This window comes from Crocuta crocuta, unplaced genomic scaffold (assembly GCF_008692635.1).
Source record: "Crocuta crocuta isolate KB4526 unplaced genomic scaffold, BGI_CrCroc_1.0 scaffold253, whole genome shotgun sequence".
NCBI classification, from domain to species: domain Eukaryota; kingdom Metazoa; phylum Chordata; class Mammalia; order Carnivora; family Hyaenidae; genus Crocuta; species Crocuta crocuta.
This window is the reverse complement of record NW_027529451.1, coordinates 2,895,802-2,915,572: the sequence shown is the minus strand read 5'-3', so window position 1 is coordinate 2,915,572 and position 19,771 is coordinate 2,895,802. Positions and strand designations below refer to the sequence as shown.

At 33.4% G+C, this 19,771-nt stretch overlaps 1 protein-coding gene across 1 annotated transcript in view; it reads left to right on the top strand.

Annotated features, from left to right (window-relative positions):
* TOP2B (DNA topoisomerase II beta) overlaps window positions 1-19,771 on the top strand; it is a 51,900-nt gene that overhangs the window by 24,923 nt on the left and 7,206 nt on the right. Inside the window, exons 16-32 of the mRNA XM_077760755.1 lie at window positions 1,251-1,360; window positions 1,704-1,796; window positions 1,888-2,002; window positions 3,596-3,717; window positions 3,918-4,066; window positions 4,604-4,835; window positions 6,532-6,666; window positions 7,184-7,384; window positions 8,360-8,555; window positions 8,701-8,792; window positions 11,567-11,722; window positions 11,872-11,955; window positions 13,790-13,984; window positions 16,194-16,338; window positions 16,788-16,949; window positions 18,403-18,604; window positions 19,479-19,558. Of these exons, the coding sequence (XP_077616881.1) occupies window positions 1,251-1,360; window positions 1,704-1,796; window positions 1,888-2,002; window positions 3,596-3,717; window positions 3,918-4,066; window positions 4,604-4,835; window positions 6,532-6,666; window positions 7,184-7,384; window positions 8,360-8,555; window positions 8,701-8,792; window positions 11,567-11,722; window positions 11,872-11,955; window positions 13,790-13,984; window positions 16,194-16,338; window positions 16,788-16,949; window positions 18,403-18,604; window positions 19,479-19,558 (2,469 nt within the window). The remainder of the gene's footprint in view (window positions 1-1,250; window positions 1,361-1,703; window positions 1,797-1,887; window positions 2,003-3,595; window positions 3,718-3,917; window positions 4,067-4,603; window positions 4,836-6,531; window positions 6,667-7,183; window positions 7,385-8,359; window positions 8,556-8,700; window positions 8,793-11,566; window positions 11,723-11,871; window positions 11,956-13,789; window positions 13,985-16,193; window positions 16,339-16,787; window positions 16,950-18,402; window positions 18,605-19,478; window positions 19,559-19,771) is intronic.

Genomic DNA, 19,771 nt, shown 5'->3' with positions numbered 1-19,771 from the left:
CATAACACCCAGTGCTCATCCCCACAAGTGTCCTCCTCCATGCCCATCCCTCCTCCCCCCCACATCCAAAAGATGTCCATAATTTCATTATCATACCTTTACTTACTAACCTTACATATTTATTCAGTTGTTGTTAAAATTCTCCTAATTATTAAAAAAAATTTTTTTGTTAGAATCCAATCAAGGTCCACAGATTGTACTTCATTTGCTATATCTGCTAACTCGTAATTTATTGTGTCTCTTTCATTTTTTTTCCCCTTGTAGTTTATTTGTTCAAAAGGTTGGATTGTTTGTATAATTTTCCACATTCTGAATTTGCTGATTGTCACTGTCATTTTTTTTTTTTTTTTTTTTTTTTTTTTTTTATTTTTTTTTTTATTGTTTTTTTTTTTNTTTTACATGCTTGAGTCCTGACTACTATTGGTTTCTGTGATTTTTTTTTTTTTTTTTTTTTTTTTTTTTTTACAAATCGTTATTGTCAAGTTGGTTTCCATATAACACCCAGTGCTCATCCCCATGTCACTGTAATTTTATTAAATATATATAGTATGTTCCTTTGTCCCTTATTTTGTGTTAAAAAAAATTGGTGGTTAAATCGGAGGCTTGATACAGATTTAGATTAGATTTATGTGGCAGTAATATTTAATAGGTGACTTTGTATATTTATGTCAAGAGGCATGTAATATCTGATTTTTCTTTGTTAAAATTGACCCATTGCTATAGGTGTTACCAGCTTGATCTGTCAGCTTTTCACCCAATGGTTTTAAACAGCCATTAATGTTCATAATTCATGTAAAGTTTTTACCTTTATTGAAGAAGAATAATTGACAAATAAAATTATACATATTTAAAATGTACAACAGGATGATTTGATATATATATTGTAAAATGATTACCACAGTCAAGTTAATTAATGTATCCATTGCCTCACATAGTTAATTTTTTTCTGTTTATAGAACAAACGTTTAAGATTTACTCTCTCAGCAATTTTCAAGTATATAATAGAGTATTATTAAATATAGGCACCATGCTATACATTAAATCCACAGAATTTATTCACCTTATAACTGAAAGTTTGTATTCTTTGATGGAACTTTCCCCATATGTCCCTCTCCCCAGCCCTTGGCAACTACCATTTTATACTCTTTCTTTGAGTTCAACTTTTTTAGATTCTACATATAAGTGAGATCATGTAGTATTTATTGTTCTCTGTCTGGATTATTTTCAGCTTTATTTTTTAAATTCTGCAGGGTTGGGTACCAGTACAGCTAAAGAAGCAAAGGAGTATTTTGCTGATATGGAAAGGCACCGCATCTTGTTTAGATATGCTGGCCCTGAAGATGATGCTGCCATTACCTTGGTAATCAAGTTTATTTAAAACATTTTTTCCTAATATCCATCCTCCTACCTGCCCTACCTTTCTTTCTAGTCTTGGTTTTCTGTGATAAGTCTCTTTTGAACTCTAATGCCCAAACTAGTTAATCTTAGTGTTTCTTCACCGCAGTCACACATAAATTATGCTGTACTTTCAGAGTTCTTTAATTGAAAGACTTCTGTCCAGGTATATCTCTGATAAAAGCATATTTGAAAAAGCCTTAATTTCTGAGAGATTAATAATTAGCTATTTGCCTTTATAACTTGTAATGGTATAATGAAATTCATTTAATTTTTAATGTTTGAAATTGTTACCTGAAATCTTTCAGGCATTCAGTAAGAAGAAGATTGATGACAGAAAAGAATGGTTAACAAATTTTATGGAAGACCGGAGACAGCGTAGGTTGCATGGCTTACCAGAGGTTAGTCATCAAGAGTGGTGGTTGGGGGGAAGAAGGAGATTAAAAGTCATACAGGACTAATGACTGTATTGCTATGTAACTTTTTTCTTAGCAATTTTTGTATGGTACAGCAACAAAGCATTTGACTTATAATGATTTCATCAATAAGGAATTGATTCTCTTCTCAAACTCAGACAATGAAAGATCTATACCATCTCTTGTTGATGGTAAGTAGGTTTTGTTTGAAAATCTTTCTCACTTTTGTATGTAGTTATTGAGTATATTTTAATTTCATGTATGCTAAGCCATTCTTATAATGAATTTTAAAATTCTGAATTTGTTTTTGAGATCTTTGGTAGGACTGAAATCTTTTATAGTCCTTGAATCTTTAGAATCTTTTAAAACTCATTTTAAGTTCTTTTAGGAAAATTAATTTTAAGGCAAAGTTTTAAAGGTTTTGCCCCAAGTTGATTGCAGATTTATAAAAAGTAAAATCAGGTTTTAATAAGTTCTAAAATATTTAACTCAAACTCATTAAAAAAGATTTCTTAATTTATTTTGAGAGAGAGAAAGTGGGGAGAAATCCCAAAAGGGCTCTGTGCTGACAGCCCGCAGGGCTCAATCTCCTGACCATGAGATCATGACCTGAGCTGAAATCGAGTCAGACGCTTAACTGACTGAGCCACCCAGGCACCCCCTGAGACAAAACTTTAAAAACACCTTTATACTTCAGTACCCCAAACCTAATGCCTTATCTAACTTACCAAAAAATATTTAGAAACTGGTACCCAGTAGTTAGAGCAGATTTTTGTCTTCTATCTAGAAATATTTAATTTTCATTTTATAACTTTTAGCAAGTTGATCTTTGTGTTCCTTAGGTTTTCAGCTAGTAGCAGATGGTTCTACCCATCCATGTTATTCAGCTTTAAGTTACATCCTTTCTGTGAAGTCTTCTCTAAAAACTGCAGTCTAAATTGGTTTCAGATGCCTAGACTTTTATCCCAGTATTGTGTGCCTATAATTTTACTTGTGTCAATTTTGCCTCCTCAATTAGATTATAAAATTCTCAAGGGAAGTGGCCATGTTTTGTCATCCTCTTGTTTCTACCATGCTCTGGGCCCACGATGATTATGATAGCTAGCATACACTGAAAAGCTTATTACTATGCTCACTGATCTAGAGCAAGAAGAATGATAAGGAAGCAGAATGCTTTGCTTGCATTATCTCATGTAATCCTTATGATCACCCTGTTAGGAAGGTAATTATTTCTATTACACTGATGAGGACACTGAGACTTACTGGCTTAGTAATTTGCAAAAAGTCAAATGGTAAATGGCCAAGTTAAGAAGAGTATACAGATTAGTGGGATTCTAAAGTCTGCATTCTTAACTGCCATAACACACCTCTTCTTTATAAGGGTTTTCTGACTTGGGATACCCTAATATACTTCTTAAGATCACTGATGGTTTGTCGCTACTTTAGTTACAACTGACATTTGGGTGTATGGATGTTTGGCAACTCCTGAGAAAGGGATTTGGTGCCACTGAGCAATTCTTTAAGACCAGAAGGTGGGCTTTTACTTGGTACTTCACTTTTGGAATAGACAGAGATGGTATAAAATGTTACTGTGTAATTACTTTGTTAGAGAATCTCAGGTAACAATTTTAGTTATTTTTCAAAAGCAAATTGTATTTTTGCTTTTTTCTCTTGAATATATAGAACACTGTTGACATTGAAAGAAACATTGCAACTATATCTGGAACTATATTTTTAAAAGAGGGTTTTTTTTGTTTTTGTTTTTGTTTTTTTTTTGTAAACAGGCTTTAAGCCAGGCCAACGTAAAGTTTTATTTACCTGTTTCAAGAGGAATGATAAGCGTGAAGTGAAAGTTGCCCAGTTGGCTGGATCTGTTGCTGAGATGTCTGCTTACCATCATGGAGAAGTAAGTGTTAAGATTGGGGTCAACTGAGAACTATACTTACTGGCATGAAGAATGATAATTAAGTATAATAAAGTATTTTTTTCTTTTTAGAAGTTCTTGATTCTCTTACACATTTCCAAAGAATTTGGATTTAATAAAAATTAGGGAATATGTATGCAGAATTTAGAATGTTAACATACTATTCTGTTTCTGTGCTGCAGCAAGCATTGATGATGACTATTGTGAATTTGGCTCAGAACTTTGTGGGAAGTAACAACATTAACTTGCTTCAGCCAATTGGTCAGTTTGGAACTCGGCTTCATGGTGGTAAAGATGCTGCAAGCCCTCGTTATATTTTCACAATGTTAAGGTAACAATTTGCTTTTGCTAATACAGTGGTATAAAGTTCTGTTTGAAGTTTCTGTTGGAACTAAAGGTTTAACAGAATTGTAATATGGAGAGATGATTGGGTACTCGGTGAATGTTCCAAATTATTTGATTGCAAATAGAATGAAGTATTTTTGATCTCAGTGTTTGTGAGTTATTGGTGAAACCAGTCCTAATTAACGTAAGGATATTTTCTGATCCAACTTTACTGTATAGGCTGAAGAGAAGTTTTGGGGTTTAGTCAGAGTAAGACAAAATCCAGAAAACATTATTTACCAATAGTAAGAAATTATGTAGGCTAGTAAGTTAGCACATAAGTAAAATAGGGCTATTTTATTCTGGCTTTCTGCCTGAAAAATCTATTTGGTAGTAAGTTTAGTAAAGTATACTGTTAAGCACATATAATAAAATTTTTTAAAAAATGCGTTCTTAATCTTTGAAATGTAGTCTTTAATTATGTATAAAGTTTTATTTCCTAAAACCAAGCCATTTTTCCATATTTTCCCCCCCCTTTCATTAGCTCTCTATCAAGACTGCTTTTTCCTGCTGTGGATGACAACCTGCTTAAATTCCTTTATGATGATAATCAACGTGTAGAGCCTGAGTGGTATATTCCAATAATTCCCATGGTTTTAATAAATGGTGCTGAGGGCATTGGTACTGGATGGGCTTGTAAACTACCCAACTATGATGCTAGGGAAATTGTGAATAACGTCAGACGAATGCTAGATGGCTTGGATCCTCATCCTATGGTAATTGTTTAGAACTTACTGCTTATATTGTATATTTAACAAATGATAATACGTAAACTAGAAAGTCCAATCATTTTAGAAAAGTATTGGAACCATTTTCATTTTGGAACATATTGTAGACCATAAAGACCTTATTAGTGTGTAGCTTGATATGTGCTTATGGTAAAAGATATAAAGTTTGGAAAAAGCCTGGAGAATAAGGATTATGGAGATAAGGATTTAATTTTCTATTGAAAATTAAAAATACTTCATTTTCAGGCCTTTAAATATCTAAATCATATAGAGAATAATACTTTTATGACAATTATTTGCAACTTTGTTTTTGTTCTAAAAACAAATCCTATTAGAGGTATAAGGACACTTAAAAATACATTGTATATATTTTAATGTATCCTCATAATTTTTATTTTTATCTTTATATCATCCACTGTGCTTATTTTGTCCCAAGCACCCTCCAAGAAAAACTTCTCAACAAAGTGTCTTCCCTTTTTTGACATGATTTAAAATCATTTGGAAGTTTCACTTTATAAAGATATACTTAAATAAAAGTGTATTTATGTTTTTAAATTTTTTTTAAATGTTTATTTTTGAAGGAGAGGGAGAGCATGAGCCCATAAGAAGCAGAGAGAGAGGAAGACACAGAATCCAAAGCAGGCTTCAGGTTGTGAGCTGTAAGCACAGAGCCCAATGTGGGGGCTTGAACTCACTAACTGTGAGATTATGACCTGAGCTGAAGTTGGATGCTTAACTGACTGAGACACGCATATGTCCCTAAAAGTGTATTTCCAATACAAAAATTCAAAAATTATAGTGCTCATTGTAGAAAATATAAATAAGCAGAGCAAAAAATACTTCATAAAACCATCTTATGGAAACAAAATATTTTTATGTATTTCTCTCCCAAGTTTTATTTCATTTTTTAGTATACGTGTTGCCGAAGCAAGCACCAAGTTTTATTTTGTTCTTATATTTTAAAATCAAAACATCAGGTTATAAGCATGATTTAAAATCTTTCCCCCCTTAAATACTTTAAAGTACTCTAAAATGTTTCTAATAGAAGCAAAAAAATGGTTTATGATTATTGTGTCTTAATTTTTTCAGATACATTTTAGAATATTAAGTCAATCTATTTGGTCAGTACTTTTCATGTGCACTCTCTCTCTTTCTATACATATCCATGTATCTATCTCTATCTATCTATCTATCTATCTATCTATCTATCTATCTATCTATCTATATGTATGTTTGTATTTTAAGAATATTCAAAATATTGAAGGACCGTATGGAAGGAGAGTAGTGGCCTGGAAGGCAAATCATTGGAGAAAAGGTAGAAAGTCACATTGGGTGCAGGTTGTGGAAGGCTTTAAATATAACATCCGAGGAGTTTGATTTTAAAAGATTATTAATCTAGGGGAGAAGGAGGAATAGAGGCAATAGGCTTAAAAACAAAATCTAAAAAGACTAGGAAAGGTGAAGCTAAGGTTTTGAGATTGGGAGATGTTGAGATTATATTCACAGAAGATATGAATTCAAGATTGAGTGATTATTTGGAGACAGACTATTGAGGATGACGAATTTGGTTTCAGTCATGTTGACTGTCAGTAGCAGTAGACCATAGACTAAGGGTCATTCAACCGTGGTATAGGCAGTTAAGAGAGAAGTCAGGGCCTTAAGTTATTTTTATTTTTCTCTGCAGCTTCCAAACTACAAAAACTTTAAAGGAACGATCCAGGAGCTCGGTCAAAACCAATATGCCGTCAGTGGTGAAATATTTGTGGTGGATAGAAACACAGTAGAGATTACAGAGCTTCCCGTTAGAACTTGGACACAGGTTAGTATTCATATGTGACCTGCCTGTCAGGAGGGCAGTGCGTTACGTAATGCTGTCTGGGAAGAATATGATTCCATCATTGTTTGTCCTAAGTCTGCACAGTGTTTAAAAATTCCTTTATACATTTTTGATCCCTCTGATTGAATTTGTGCTTTGAATGTTGAAGTTTAATTTAAAATGTAGAGTGACTTAAGCTAGCTTTGAACCCTTACAAGTTCGTGTCCGTATCAGCTGTTACAGATCTAAAAGTATATGCGTGTCACCTCTTGTCAGATGTTATTGATACTACCCTCTTCATACTCTCAGCCCTTTCCTTGCCTTGTAGTGTATGAGCAGATCAGAACCCTTACATGTATATCTTTCCCCACAGAGACCCCCATGTATTGTCCTCTGTAGAGCTGGCCAGGAGATGATAGATTCCCACCAGAATTGGGAATCTTTTAAAAATTGCATGACATAGTATGAGAGTACAAGTGTGTGTCAGGAAAAGAATTACTTATTTTTATATCTTTTGTAGGTATACAAAGAACAGGTTTTGGAACCTATGCTAAATGGAACAGATAAAACACCAGCATTAATTTCTGATTATAAAGAATATCATACTGATACAACTGTGAAATTTGTGGTGAAAATGACTGAAGAGAAGCTTGCACAAGCAGAAGCTGCTGGATTGCATAAAGTTTTTAAACTTCAAACTACTCTTACTTGTAATTCCATGGTAATTGATTTGATTTACTATTAATATAATGTTTCTTCCATGCCATGAGTTGGAATTTTGCAGTTGGCTTCATGATGGTTGTAGCTATGATAAGTCTGAATGATCCCCCCCNTATATTTGCTGAAGAATCTAGAGGTTCATTCCTTTTCCTCTCTGGTTATCCACTAACTCGTAATCCCATCTCTGCATTTGTGCATCTGGGCTTGAACACAAAGGATATGTACACTGACCAGAAGTTACGAGAATGATTGGTGCAAGATTTTCATGTCCCTTATGCCTGTATCTGTTAGCATTTTAATTGTGGAGTACTTATCTCCCCACAACTCTAACCTGCTTTACTAGTTTGTGTTTGTATATAGTTGGAGAGGTAGAAAATGAACATGTGTGAGTAACCCTCATTCCATTCCAAATTAGCTTTTAGACCTAAGAAAGAATAAAAGAAAAAGTCCAGTAGCACAGCGGCTGAGACAAACTGCCATAATCTGCTAAGAAAGACAGAAAAAGGAGAACAAGGAATGGGAAGAAGTAAAATTTTCTTCCAAATTGAGGAAGGTTGAATGAATTCTAGCATATTGTAAAAAACAAAAAAGAGACAAATATACCTCTATTGGGTATAATGGGGAGAGAACTTTAACATGTGTAAACTCGGAGATAGAATATGTTTGTTTTTAGTTTGAAAAAAAATCTTAGATGGTTTTATGTCCATTTGAATAAGAACCTTTTTTTTAAAGGACCTATTTATCTTTTAAAATTATGTTAAGTATTTTCATAGTTTTGAGAATTGAATGTATCAGTTTCTTGGAGTCACCGAAGGAATTTTTACTTAATAATTTTGGCTCTCTTTAACAAGCATTTAGTGGTGGTGTCTGTTCCTTTAAATATATTGTAGCTATTTTAAATACTGTAGATGTCCTGCAAGTTAAAAAATACCAGTACAGATTTATGTCATCTTCAAAACCTTTGTGTTTTTCTTAGGTACTCTTTGATCATATGGGATGTCTCAAGAAGTATGAAACTGTGCAAGACATTTTGAAAGAATTCTTTGATTTACGATTAAGTTATTATGGTTTACGTAAGGAGTGGCTTGTAGGAATGTTGGGAGCAGAATCTACAAAGCTTAATAATCAAGCCCGTTTCATTTTAGAGAAGATACAGGGAAAAATTACCATAGGTAAGATGCAACCTTTAAAAATTTAAAAATTAGTTAAAATGGAAAAAAAAACTTTATTAATAGAAGACATTTTTATCAGTAGAATATAAACAAATACAAATTGAATCTCTTTTCTTGATCCTAACTTTATTTTTCCCTCACATAGAGAATAGGTCAAAGAAAGATTTGATTCAAATGTTAGTCCAGAGAGGTTATGAATCTGACCCAGTGAAAGCCTGGAAAGAAGCACAAGAAAAGGTAATCATTTGCAGAACAAGACGTTCAGAGAAGCTTTTAAAAGCAAATTCCAAAACAAAAAACCCACCCCCTAAATTTTAAATTTAATACTGCTGTAAAGGTGCTGAGTTCTCTGTATGGAGACTGAAGTCTTCTGTTTATCCACAGAACAGATACAGTTCAGGAATTTGCAGTGCACACCCACCACAAAGCACTTTGCCAGTGTGACTCAACCAGGCCCTGGAGAAATGACTCCAGGTGTGAGAAGGTAGCTCAGTCTTCTTGGCCTTTGTTCTGAGCCTGCCATTAAAGGGTGTTAGTTGTGGTGGCGGTTTTGGTGCGGTGCATGTGTACAACCTGGGAACTACAGTGGTAGCACATAAATGATTTCACACTGGTCTGACTATTGCTGTAGTGTGGTATCCAGTCACCATTCGCTTGGTTTGGTTTCGGGTTATGCTGGGAAAACTAGAGACAAAATCTTCAATATTATAGTGTTACTGAGCACCAGGTGTGTGCTCTGTCCTATGCTTAGATCTTTGATTAGAAGTTTAAACCCTGGAACTTCAGATTAAAAGTCTGATATTTATTAGATTGTCCATTTCAGATCATAAAGTACTAGTATTCAGTGAATAGAATATTGAAACTTTGAGATTCTTCTCAAAAATAAGTTTCTGTTGTATATAATTAAAAGAAAAATTTAAAAAGGCAATACAACATTGTGATTGAGAACATAAATGTACAAAAGGAAGAACATTATGGAAATGATTGATTCTTAATTAGAATGTTGTGTATACATGACACTGATAACGGTTATGATATAACTTAAAGTGAAACTTGACACTTCCCTACATTTATGAATTCTCAACCCACAATGTTTTTCCTGTTTTTTATAAACTACATTGAAGTGTTGCTTTTGTTTTTATTTAAGCTTTTTAAAATTTTGAACAGTCCATAGAATGCCAGATATTAGAGTGAATAAATTTAGAATAAATTATATACTTAGCAATTATATATAGATAATCGGCTTATTTATTGTTTGGGGAAAATGGGGGAGGACAAGATGGGGAGTGCTCAAAACTAAGATGATCCAAGTACTTTGCTTTCCTTTCAGAGGTTTTACTGCATTTTTAAACCCCAAATTATGGTTTACACACTGCTTGCCCTTCTGTATCATTGTTGGTTTAAACTGTATCTTAAAACAAATTAGTCAGTCAGTAAATTTAATGCTTAGTTTTAAAAGATAAAGATGTTTAGGGTTTGAGAATGCCCTTCCAGTGGAAGTAGACTTCATGGGTAAAACTTGGTGGTTGGTTTTAGTAATTTCATGGTCACCGTCACAATTTTTTCAGCATCTTGGCCATGTGTTCACTTTGGGGGTGAGGGTAACAAAAGGAGCTGCTCTTACAAGAGTGTCCTGTTGTGTAGAGTTGGAGAAGAGAGGATTATAAAGCAGATAATTATAAGATTAAAGTTTTTATTCTTGATTTCTGAAAGTATCCTTAGTTATCTTTATGTTAACAGTGGTAGATACACATATATCCATAGAGTCTTGCCAATGTTCTGGGTGTCATCCAAACCTAGAGCAAATAGACTTTTAGAGTGTAGATCTAAACAGGATTTTATGACAGCCTGATAAAATTTTAATAGTAGTGTAACAACCTAAATATTCAATAGAAACACACTGTTTCATGAAGAATTTTTAAAAACAGTAGAATTTACCAATTTATCGTAAGTACTATCTGTCTAGGTACTTTTTAATCATTTATTGGCTCAGCAACAGCATTTCTTATTTGGCTAATGTTGCTTAATTGAATTCATAATTCTGTTTTATAGTGAAGCATGTTGCTTTCAATTTTTATCTTTATCCCTTATTTTAAAGTACACTAAACTTTGTGTGTGTATATACATTATTTTACTGAAAATTTTAAACTAAATTGAAAGCATTTTTTTTTCATTTTTTGCTTACCAAAAGTGAACATTTTGTCTCATGGAATGTCATGGTTAACTCAGTCATTTTTTTACTTGTCTGAGTGCCTTAAATAATTCAAATGCAGTTTTATTTAATGGCTCCTGTTATTTTAAAAACCTTAAAGGTGATGTCACCTATAATAACTTCTATTAACTTCATTGGATTTTGAAATTTAATATTAGCATAAGCGGATTTTTATTGCAACCGTTTCTATGAAAAAAGACCTTATAAATTAAAAATTTAGAATAGTCCTCACAATTCTTACTCTAACTCACCAGCTGTTAGATTCTTAATTGAACTTTCTGTTCATTCTGACATGAATATTCTTGCTTTAGAGAATTTTTATTAAGAAATCCTGCTTAGTGATTTTACCTTAGCATATTTCTATTACAAGTATAAAACATTCTTTATAAGTGATACTTATTTTGGGTTTCAAATTATTAATTCACTCACCAATATAAAAATCTGACAAGATGCGGTGATAAAACATTAGTTCCACTCTATTAATTTCAAGATGTGGTGTCTTCTCATTTTATGACTCAATGCCTGGGCAAAGCAGTTAACTTTTCATCAGATTCCTAGATAAATAGGGACTGAATATACATTCCTTTTGAAGATTTATTGTGTATTTTAGAGACTTTTTATAGTAAATACATTTTTTACATTGTAATCCTGCAGATAGAAATCTAAAATCCCAACCACCCTGAAGATAATAGCATTAAGAGTATAACATTTGTGGAATTTTTAGTTCCATACTCAATAAAAGTCAGCATTGATTTGATACTATCCAGGACTCTAATATAAAGTTTATTATTTTTTACAGGCAGCGGAAGAGGAAGAAACGCAAAACCAGCATGATGATAGTTCCTCTGATTCAGGAACTCCTTCAGGCCCCGATTTTAATTATATTTTAAATATGTCCCTGTGGTCTCTTACTAAAGAAAAAGTTGAAGAACTGATTAAACAGAGAGATGCAAAAGTATGAACTTTTGTGGGTTCAATAATTTGAAACTATTTCAGTATTATCCATTCCTTTGTTTTTCTTTTTACAAAAAGAAGTATTTTGATTTACCCTTTATACCTTATCAAATTACTGAATGTTTAAATTTTACTACTTTTTTATTATAGGGGCGAGAGGTCAATGATCTTAAAAGAAAATCTCCTTCAGATCTTTGGAAAGAAGATTTAGCAGCATTTGTTGAAGAACTGGATGTAGGTATCCCTTAAAATATGTTTGGAAAACTATGTTTATGAACTAAGAATGAAAATTCTTTATTTCAGTTTCTTTTAAATCTGTAAAGGTTAATGTGTTTATAGGGTGCATTAGGATTAAGCTTCTAGCTCTATGAAGTTATAAAGAAAAGTTTTATTTGGTGTAGGTGAGTGTAAAAAGCTATATGGAGTTAAAATTTAGAATAAATTGAATACCACTTTCTGTTAAATTTTCTTAACTTCAGAATATTTTATTGATTCAGTTTCTTTGTCCCCAAAGAGGTAAGAACAAAATATATATGATTGAATATAAGTACTTTAACTTTTACAAAGTGGAATTTTGTCTTTAGGTTTATAACAGAGAAATTTTAATACTTTTTTATAATTTAGTTTTCTCCAGGTAGAATTTTAATTCTTAAAGAGAAAAAAAATGTAGAGAAAGATAAAAAATGTAAAGTTTTTCTAAAATTGCCCAATTTGTTTTGAAGCAACTGACTCACATAAAATCTTAGAGTTAAATTAAGGTTAGCAATATGATCATGTGATTTGAGTAGCACAAGGTCAATTATTATTTATTATTATTCATATGATAGTACCTTTATTTTTTCCTTTTAATTGTTTCATTGATTTTTGTCCACATGTTGTGGTTTTATTTTCATGACCTAAATCAGAATTAGGACCCTTACAAATGAGGGTGGTAGCCTTATAGAATTACTGGAATTTTTTAGTGCTGTTGTCCTAGGTTTCCTTAATCATCTTTCAAGTGTCATAATATGACTTAGATTAATGATTAGATTTTAAAAAATTTGACACTTTATTTTTCTGCTGACACATGAAATAGGCATACATTAAAAGGACATATTGTTTCTGATTAATATTAATGATAGTCTACTATTTTTTCAAGTTTGATCACTGATTCTTAACATAGTGAAAGATAGAAAGCTTTTTGTGGCTATGCCTATAAATTTCCTTGGTATTGAAATACCATCACTCAGAACAGTCCCAGTGAATAACACTATTCCCCCCCCCTTTTTTTTTTTTTACTACTCTTTTACTTTTAATTCATCACCTTATTTTATACTTGGTAATTAGCAGAATAGGTCCAGACAACTTATTTTTTCTGGACATGGTAGCTTTTTACATCTAAAAAGATTTAAACTTAAATTTCATATCCCTCTGTATCATTTAAATCTTACGATACCATTAATTGAATATTTATTGTATATTAGCACTGTGGTCTGTATAATCCTTCTAGATTGACTCCCATCACAACCCCAAATGAGAGAGTTTATTAAGTAGTTATTTAGATGAAGATCCTGAAGTTTAGAGAGGTTAAATAATTTGTTGAGGGAGGAGTTATATATCATTATGGTTAAGAGCAGTTACTCATGTTTGTACATAAAATGGGGATTACATGATTTTTAATCCCTAGAATTTAATAGGTGCTCTATAAATTATAACTTATTTCTTGTATTAGTTTAAGCTGATAAAGTGCTAAGATTGAAATCCAGGTCTGTCTGATTTCAAAGCTTATGCTATTTCCATTAAGCTATTATGCTACAAAGATTTCCTGTTTATCTGCAAGACGAGTGATGTCTTGCAATATGAGTAGTATGTGACACCAAACATCACATGATGACAACTGAACCAATGATTCTTGAAATTTGCTTTGATATACAAGTGCTTTGGATGACAAGCATGTCTTTGGAATGAATTATGCTCGCAAACCAAGGTTTTACTGCAGTGTTAATTTCTTATGCAGTAGGAATTCCTTTTCTAATGACCTGTTTTGTGCACCCCCCCCCACCCTTTTTAAATAATTACTATACTTTAGAAAGTAGAAGCGCAAGAACGAGAAGATATTCTGGCTGGAATGGCTGGGAAAGCCATAAAAGGTAAAGTTGGCAAACCTAAGGTGAAGAAACTTCAGTTGGAAGAGACAATGCCTTCCCCTTATGGGAGAAGAATAGTTCCTGAAATTACTGCTATGAAGGCAGATGCCAGCAAAAAGTTGCTGAAGAGGAAAAAGGTATGACATTTCTTTTTGTTTTAGCTCATTGGTAGACTCCATCTTCCTAATGATATATATGTATATATACATATATATATGCATGTATATATATGTATGTATTTCAGTTTTACCGTGTGCTTATTAAATCATGCTTTGTTTCTAATACATTTCACTGTGCTAGGAAATCATTTGCTCTATGAGAGTAGTTGGTCCATGGAAAGAAAACATAAAGATCCACATATATGTAAAGAGCTACTTAGTTGATTGTGTTTTTAAAATGAGAGCTGGAAATAGTCTATTTAGCAGCATTCTGATTAAAATCCTGGGACAACAACCAAAAAAAGGATATTAGCTTTAAAATATAAACTTAAGTTCTATATCATGACCGATTAAGGAAGTTTTTAAGCAGAAAGGTGTCTGTTTGGTTTTCAAAGTAAGCTTTCTTTTACTATTTATTTGTTATTTAGTTTAAAAATTGTCAAGCACCTCCCATGTCATTGGCATTGACTGATTGTGTTGAGGAATTAAAAGTATGGACTTAAGCTCCTCTTAGAAGGTTGTTAGGCAAGAGGTAGCCGGACTGAGAAGGCTGTTCAGAGTTGAGGAAACAGGAGGCATGATGGTCTGAAAGAAGCAGATTTTTCTGGGTGGGTTGATTTTAGAGCCTAGGGGATAGATAGATATACCCAATAGTCTAATTAGAGCTTGGGAAATGAGCCTCAGAGCCGGGATGCTCTTCCCTTTGAAAGCATAGGAACTTTGTGATACCAGAGAGATCACTCTCTTCTACTGTTCTGATAAACTCATGTTGGTACTATTTGCCTCCTACCTGGCTTCCCACCACACAAAGATTCTTCCCTAGGAAATGGCTTCTCTCCTTTTCAGTTGGTGTTTGTTCTTAGCACTCTTCTCTTCACCTTACATACTCTCAAGTAACCTCCTCTGTGCCCAGAGCTTTTTTTCACTCGCACCGATGACTCTTAAATCTACGTCCTTAAGTCGTAATGTTTTCAGGAGTGCCAGGTTAATACAGCTACCTGACTGCCCAGAGCCCCCTCAGACTCCATGTAAGTGAAGCTGAGTCCATTATCCTGATTTCAAAACCTCTTCCACATCTGTGCCTTATCACCCATCACAAACAGGCCAAAGACCTGGGACTTTCTCATTCAATCAGTAACTAAATCCTACTAACTGCCTAAGAAGCAGTTCCAAAATCTCTCCCCCACCTTTTCTTGGTCCCCATTGATACTGTCTTACGATTCTGTAAGTTTTCTTTAATGTAAAGTGTTCCTCTTAGTCTTCCTGTTTCTAGTTACCTTATCATGACTTCTACATTTTTGTACCTCATACTTCTCTCTCTTGTCTCTTACTACCCAAGTGATATTTCCAAAAATAAGTCTGACTTGCACAAATGCTTAAAAGTTTTCAGTGACTCCCCACTGACTGCACACAGTTTCTACCAGTGATAATAGCAACTGTATACCTCCCTGTGTTTCCATGTGCCTACTCTTTTCTTTTCCCTTGAATCCTGGCAGACTATTTGTAATTTGTTAAACATAAAGTGGTGATCGTGCCTCTGTGTCTTTTCTCTAGGATGCTCTTTCCTCCTTTCCGTCTCTTCACTTGGCAAACATCTATGATTCTTTCAAAACCCAGTCAGCAAGGCTCCTTTTCCATGAAGTCATCCCTGACCCTGCCTTGGGCAGAGTTGCTCACTTCTCCTCCTGGGTTACTTCTATACCTCCCTCCATATTTGTAATTTGTATTGTAATGACTTGTCCTGGTGTCCTTCACTTAATCTTAGGGTAGGGAGACTTTGACTAATGCCTAGCAGTGCATGACATGTGTTGCTTATCTTCCTTCAAGAATCTGTGATTTTTTTCTGGTATGTAGAGACCTGAACTATAGGAACTTAATTTGCAGGTACTCATTGGTGTATTTTGCTATTGGTCTGAATGTCCCTCTGATAATCAAAAGCTGCCTTATTTTTTTTTATGGTTGCTTTTAAGTAGCTATTTCATAGAGTGTATCAGAATATTAGAGTGGTAAGCAATATCGTTTGCTCCAGATAAACAAAGTAGAAGATGGTCTGATCAGAGTCTTCTGGATTATTATTTTTTTACTTATCTGATATGAAGAAGTGATCTATTGTCTGGAGATGTAGCTCTAAAATGGATGGTGTTAATTTTTCTTTTTATTCCTGGTTATTTATTTGTTTAATGTATAGGGTGATCTTGATACCACAGCAGTAAAAGTAGAATTTGATGAAGAATTCAGTGGAACACCAGTAGAGGGTACAGGAGAAGAGGTATTGATCCCATCAGCTCCTGTAAATAAAGGTCCTAAACCCAAAAGGGAGAAAAAGGAACCTGGTGAGGAATTGTTACAAAGTTTCTTTCTTTCTTTCTTTTTAAGAAAAAATTTTTTGTTTATTTATTTATTTAGAGAGCAAGCGTGAGTGGGGGAGGGGCAGAGAGAGAGGGGGAGAGAGAATCAGAACCAGGCTCCATGAACTGTCAGCACAAGGCCCAATGTGGAGCTCTGTCTCATGAACCTGAGCTGAAATCAAGAGTCTGTCGTTTAACTGATTGAGCCACTCAGGTGCTCCTACCTACATAGTTTTTTTGTGAGGAAGAAAAAAATATATATACAAGGTATTACTAGATTTTTTTATTGTGCTTTTTCTCTAGTAGTTGATGTAATGTCTTCAATTTTCATAAACATTTGTTATTTTATAATTAACCTTTCACTAGAAGTTTTATTTTTAGTAAAAACATTGGTATAAATATTGATACACATCTTACTGTTCCTTTATTTTTAGGTACCAGGGTGAGAAAAACACCTACATCATCTGGTAAATCCACTGCAAAGAAAGTGAAGAAGCGGAATCCTTGGTCAGATGATGATTCCAAGTCAGAAAGTGACTTGGAAGAAACAGAGCCTGTGGTTATTCCCAGAGATTCTTTGCTTAGGAGAGCAGCTGGTATTTTGATACATTTTATATTTATTTTCTTGTATATTATAGTTTGCCCAAGTTAGTATTACTCATGTAAGTTGGTATTGTTAGTATTCCCAATGCGATTAAAGTACTAAATTGTTAGTATTTCAGAAGTTATAGCTCATGAAGATAAAAAAGTTGCTTTAGAAAATGATTTTAGCAAAGTTGGGCACAGAATTCTCTAAAGTCAATCATGTTTTCTTACTGATTTTTATGTTTGGTTCTTGCCCTCCATAGTTTGAAGATGTTTGTTGAAAATTGTTTCTTGGGAGAATATCAACAGTGATAGATCAGTAGAAGTGCTTCATAGTTTTTGTTTTGTTTTCTACCCTATGGTAGAAAAATTTCATGGTTAGAAGTCTGATTATATGCACATAGCATAATTTATATAATTGCAGTGCTAGAGTTAGGATGAAGATACCATTTTGTTATTCTGTATTGCTGTTACCCATGCAATTTTATCCTAATTATTCATTAATTTGAAGTTTTCAAGTAGTTAAAAATTGAGTGTTCTATTTTAAAGATTCTTGTCAAATTTTATTAAGTCCTAATTTAGTTAAAATGAGTGATAACTTATTATGATTGTTTTATTTCTGGGAGATACTTTTAAAATTCTGTGTCAGGCTTTAAATTCGTTGGTTCTCTAATCACCAGTGATTGAATTTCTCTTCTAAATGTGCACAGGTAGTCAATGTAGGTGAATTTTTAATAAGAGTAACTTATGTGAAAATTAATCTATTAAAATAGATACTTCAAAATTGTATTTAGGACTTTTTCGTACGCCTAAAATGAAGTGTAAAATTACATAGCATTCAAATTATTAAAAAATTTTATTCCATAATATATGCTAGAAATGATAAGACTGACTTGCATTATACCAATGTGCCTTTCCTCATACTTGGTACCTTTTTATGCTTTATATTAACTTATTGTTTAGTAATATGTTTAGGTATTATCTCTATTTCTCATTCATCTAAAGAATTATTGCCTGTTATTTCATAATAAAACTATTGGGAATAGAAGAGAGAAGTTTTTATGTAAGAGCTTAAGAGAAAGTTCAGCATTTTCTAAGACTAGTAAAATTTGTCTTTTGTAATTGCAGAAATGGGAAATCTTAGTAGTCACTTTTACAATGGCCTATATTCCTCACTATTTTTGAGTAATATTTAGGTGTGACAAATTGCACCCTAACAATCTTAATCAGTTTGTGCTCCCATGTACCATGTGTAGCCTTAGCCTCCTGGGCAGCAGGACAAGATTAATCCTTAATGCCATCAAAATAACTGCGGCCAAAGTTGTTGGCTTTTCCTCTGAATGCTTGTCTTTTTTCCCTCTTTTGTTATTTTTAGAGATAGCTGGAATATTTTCAAACCCCGTTACTTGTAATATTTCATGTAGATAAAGCTGGATTTAACATTCATGGTTTTTCTCCTCTTAGCTGAAAGGCCTAAGTACACATTTGACTTCTCAGAAGAGGAGGATGATGATGCTGATGATGATGAAGACAATAATGATTTAGAGGAATTGAAAGTGAAAGCATCTCCCATAACAAATGATGGGGAAGATGAATTCGTTCCTTCAGATGGCCTAGATAAAGATGAATATACATTTTCACCTGGCAAATCAAAAGCTACTCCAGAGTAAGTAATAAAGTAACTACTATTCAGTTATATGGTACAGTTCATTATTTAGGCATCTGTCAAAGACCTCCTACTAAACTGTGTATAGGAATTTATCATCATTTGAGGTAAGGTCCTCACAAAGGAAAAACTCTGGGTAATGTCACAGCTGTTTACAGAACTGTTGTCTATAGTTTAGAGCATGGATTGGCAGTTTTTTTTCCCCCATAAAGGGACCTATAGTACATATTTTAGGCTTTGCAGGCCATATGGTCTCTGTTGCAGCTACCCAGTTGTTGCCATTGTAGCAGGAAAGCAGCCGTAAGCTATGTGTAACTAAGTGTAGCTGTGTTCCGGTAAAACTTGAGAAAAATCGGCAGCAGCCCTATGGGCCACTGACAACATGGTTTGGAGAACTGGGAGGATTGAATTTTCTTCCCTAGCTTTGGCCTTGATTTTTTTTTTTTTTGCCTCTGGAGAGTATTGAACATTAATGTGTAGGATGTGAAGTTTGTAAACTGTTTTAGATTTTTAAAGGAAGTGTTTTACCATATGCAGTCTAGAATTAAAAACAGGATTATTGAGCATGGACACTGACAGAGATTTTGACTTTTTCCTTAGGTTTTTGGCCATAATTTACTGATGTTGAATCCTGGAACAGTTCTGTTAATCGTAATATTTAATGTCGTGATATTTTGAATAACTTTTGCTCAGTTTCCATTCTGTTAAATCATTGGTTTCTGGTGTCTCTGGGTGTATTTCTATGCACACCTATGCATATGAGATAGAAAAAAAAAATTTGGTNATTTAACTATAATCCTGCCGCACATTATATAACTTACCAAGGTTGAAACTATATTTAAATTATATTGTGATTAATTTTTCTTTCTAATAGAAAATCTTCACATGACAAAAAAGGTCAAGACTTTGGGAATCTGTTCTCATTTCCTTCATACTCTCAGAAGTCAGAAGATGGTATGCTCATTTAGTCTTTTCATTGATTACTTACTGTATTTATCGCTATGGATTTTTAGGAGTGGAAAACTTACCACCTTCTTACATTTCCCTCAATGTAATAAGGTTTATTTACTTTTCCTGAGATGAGTACCAACTAATTGGTCAAAATAGGCATTACGGAACCCATGAGGGTGATAGATAGATGTTGTGTGTATGGAGTGTATGGATGTG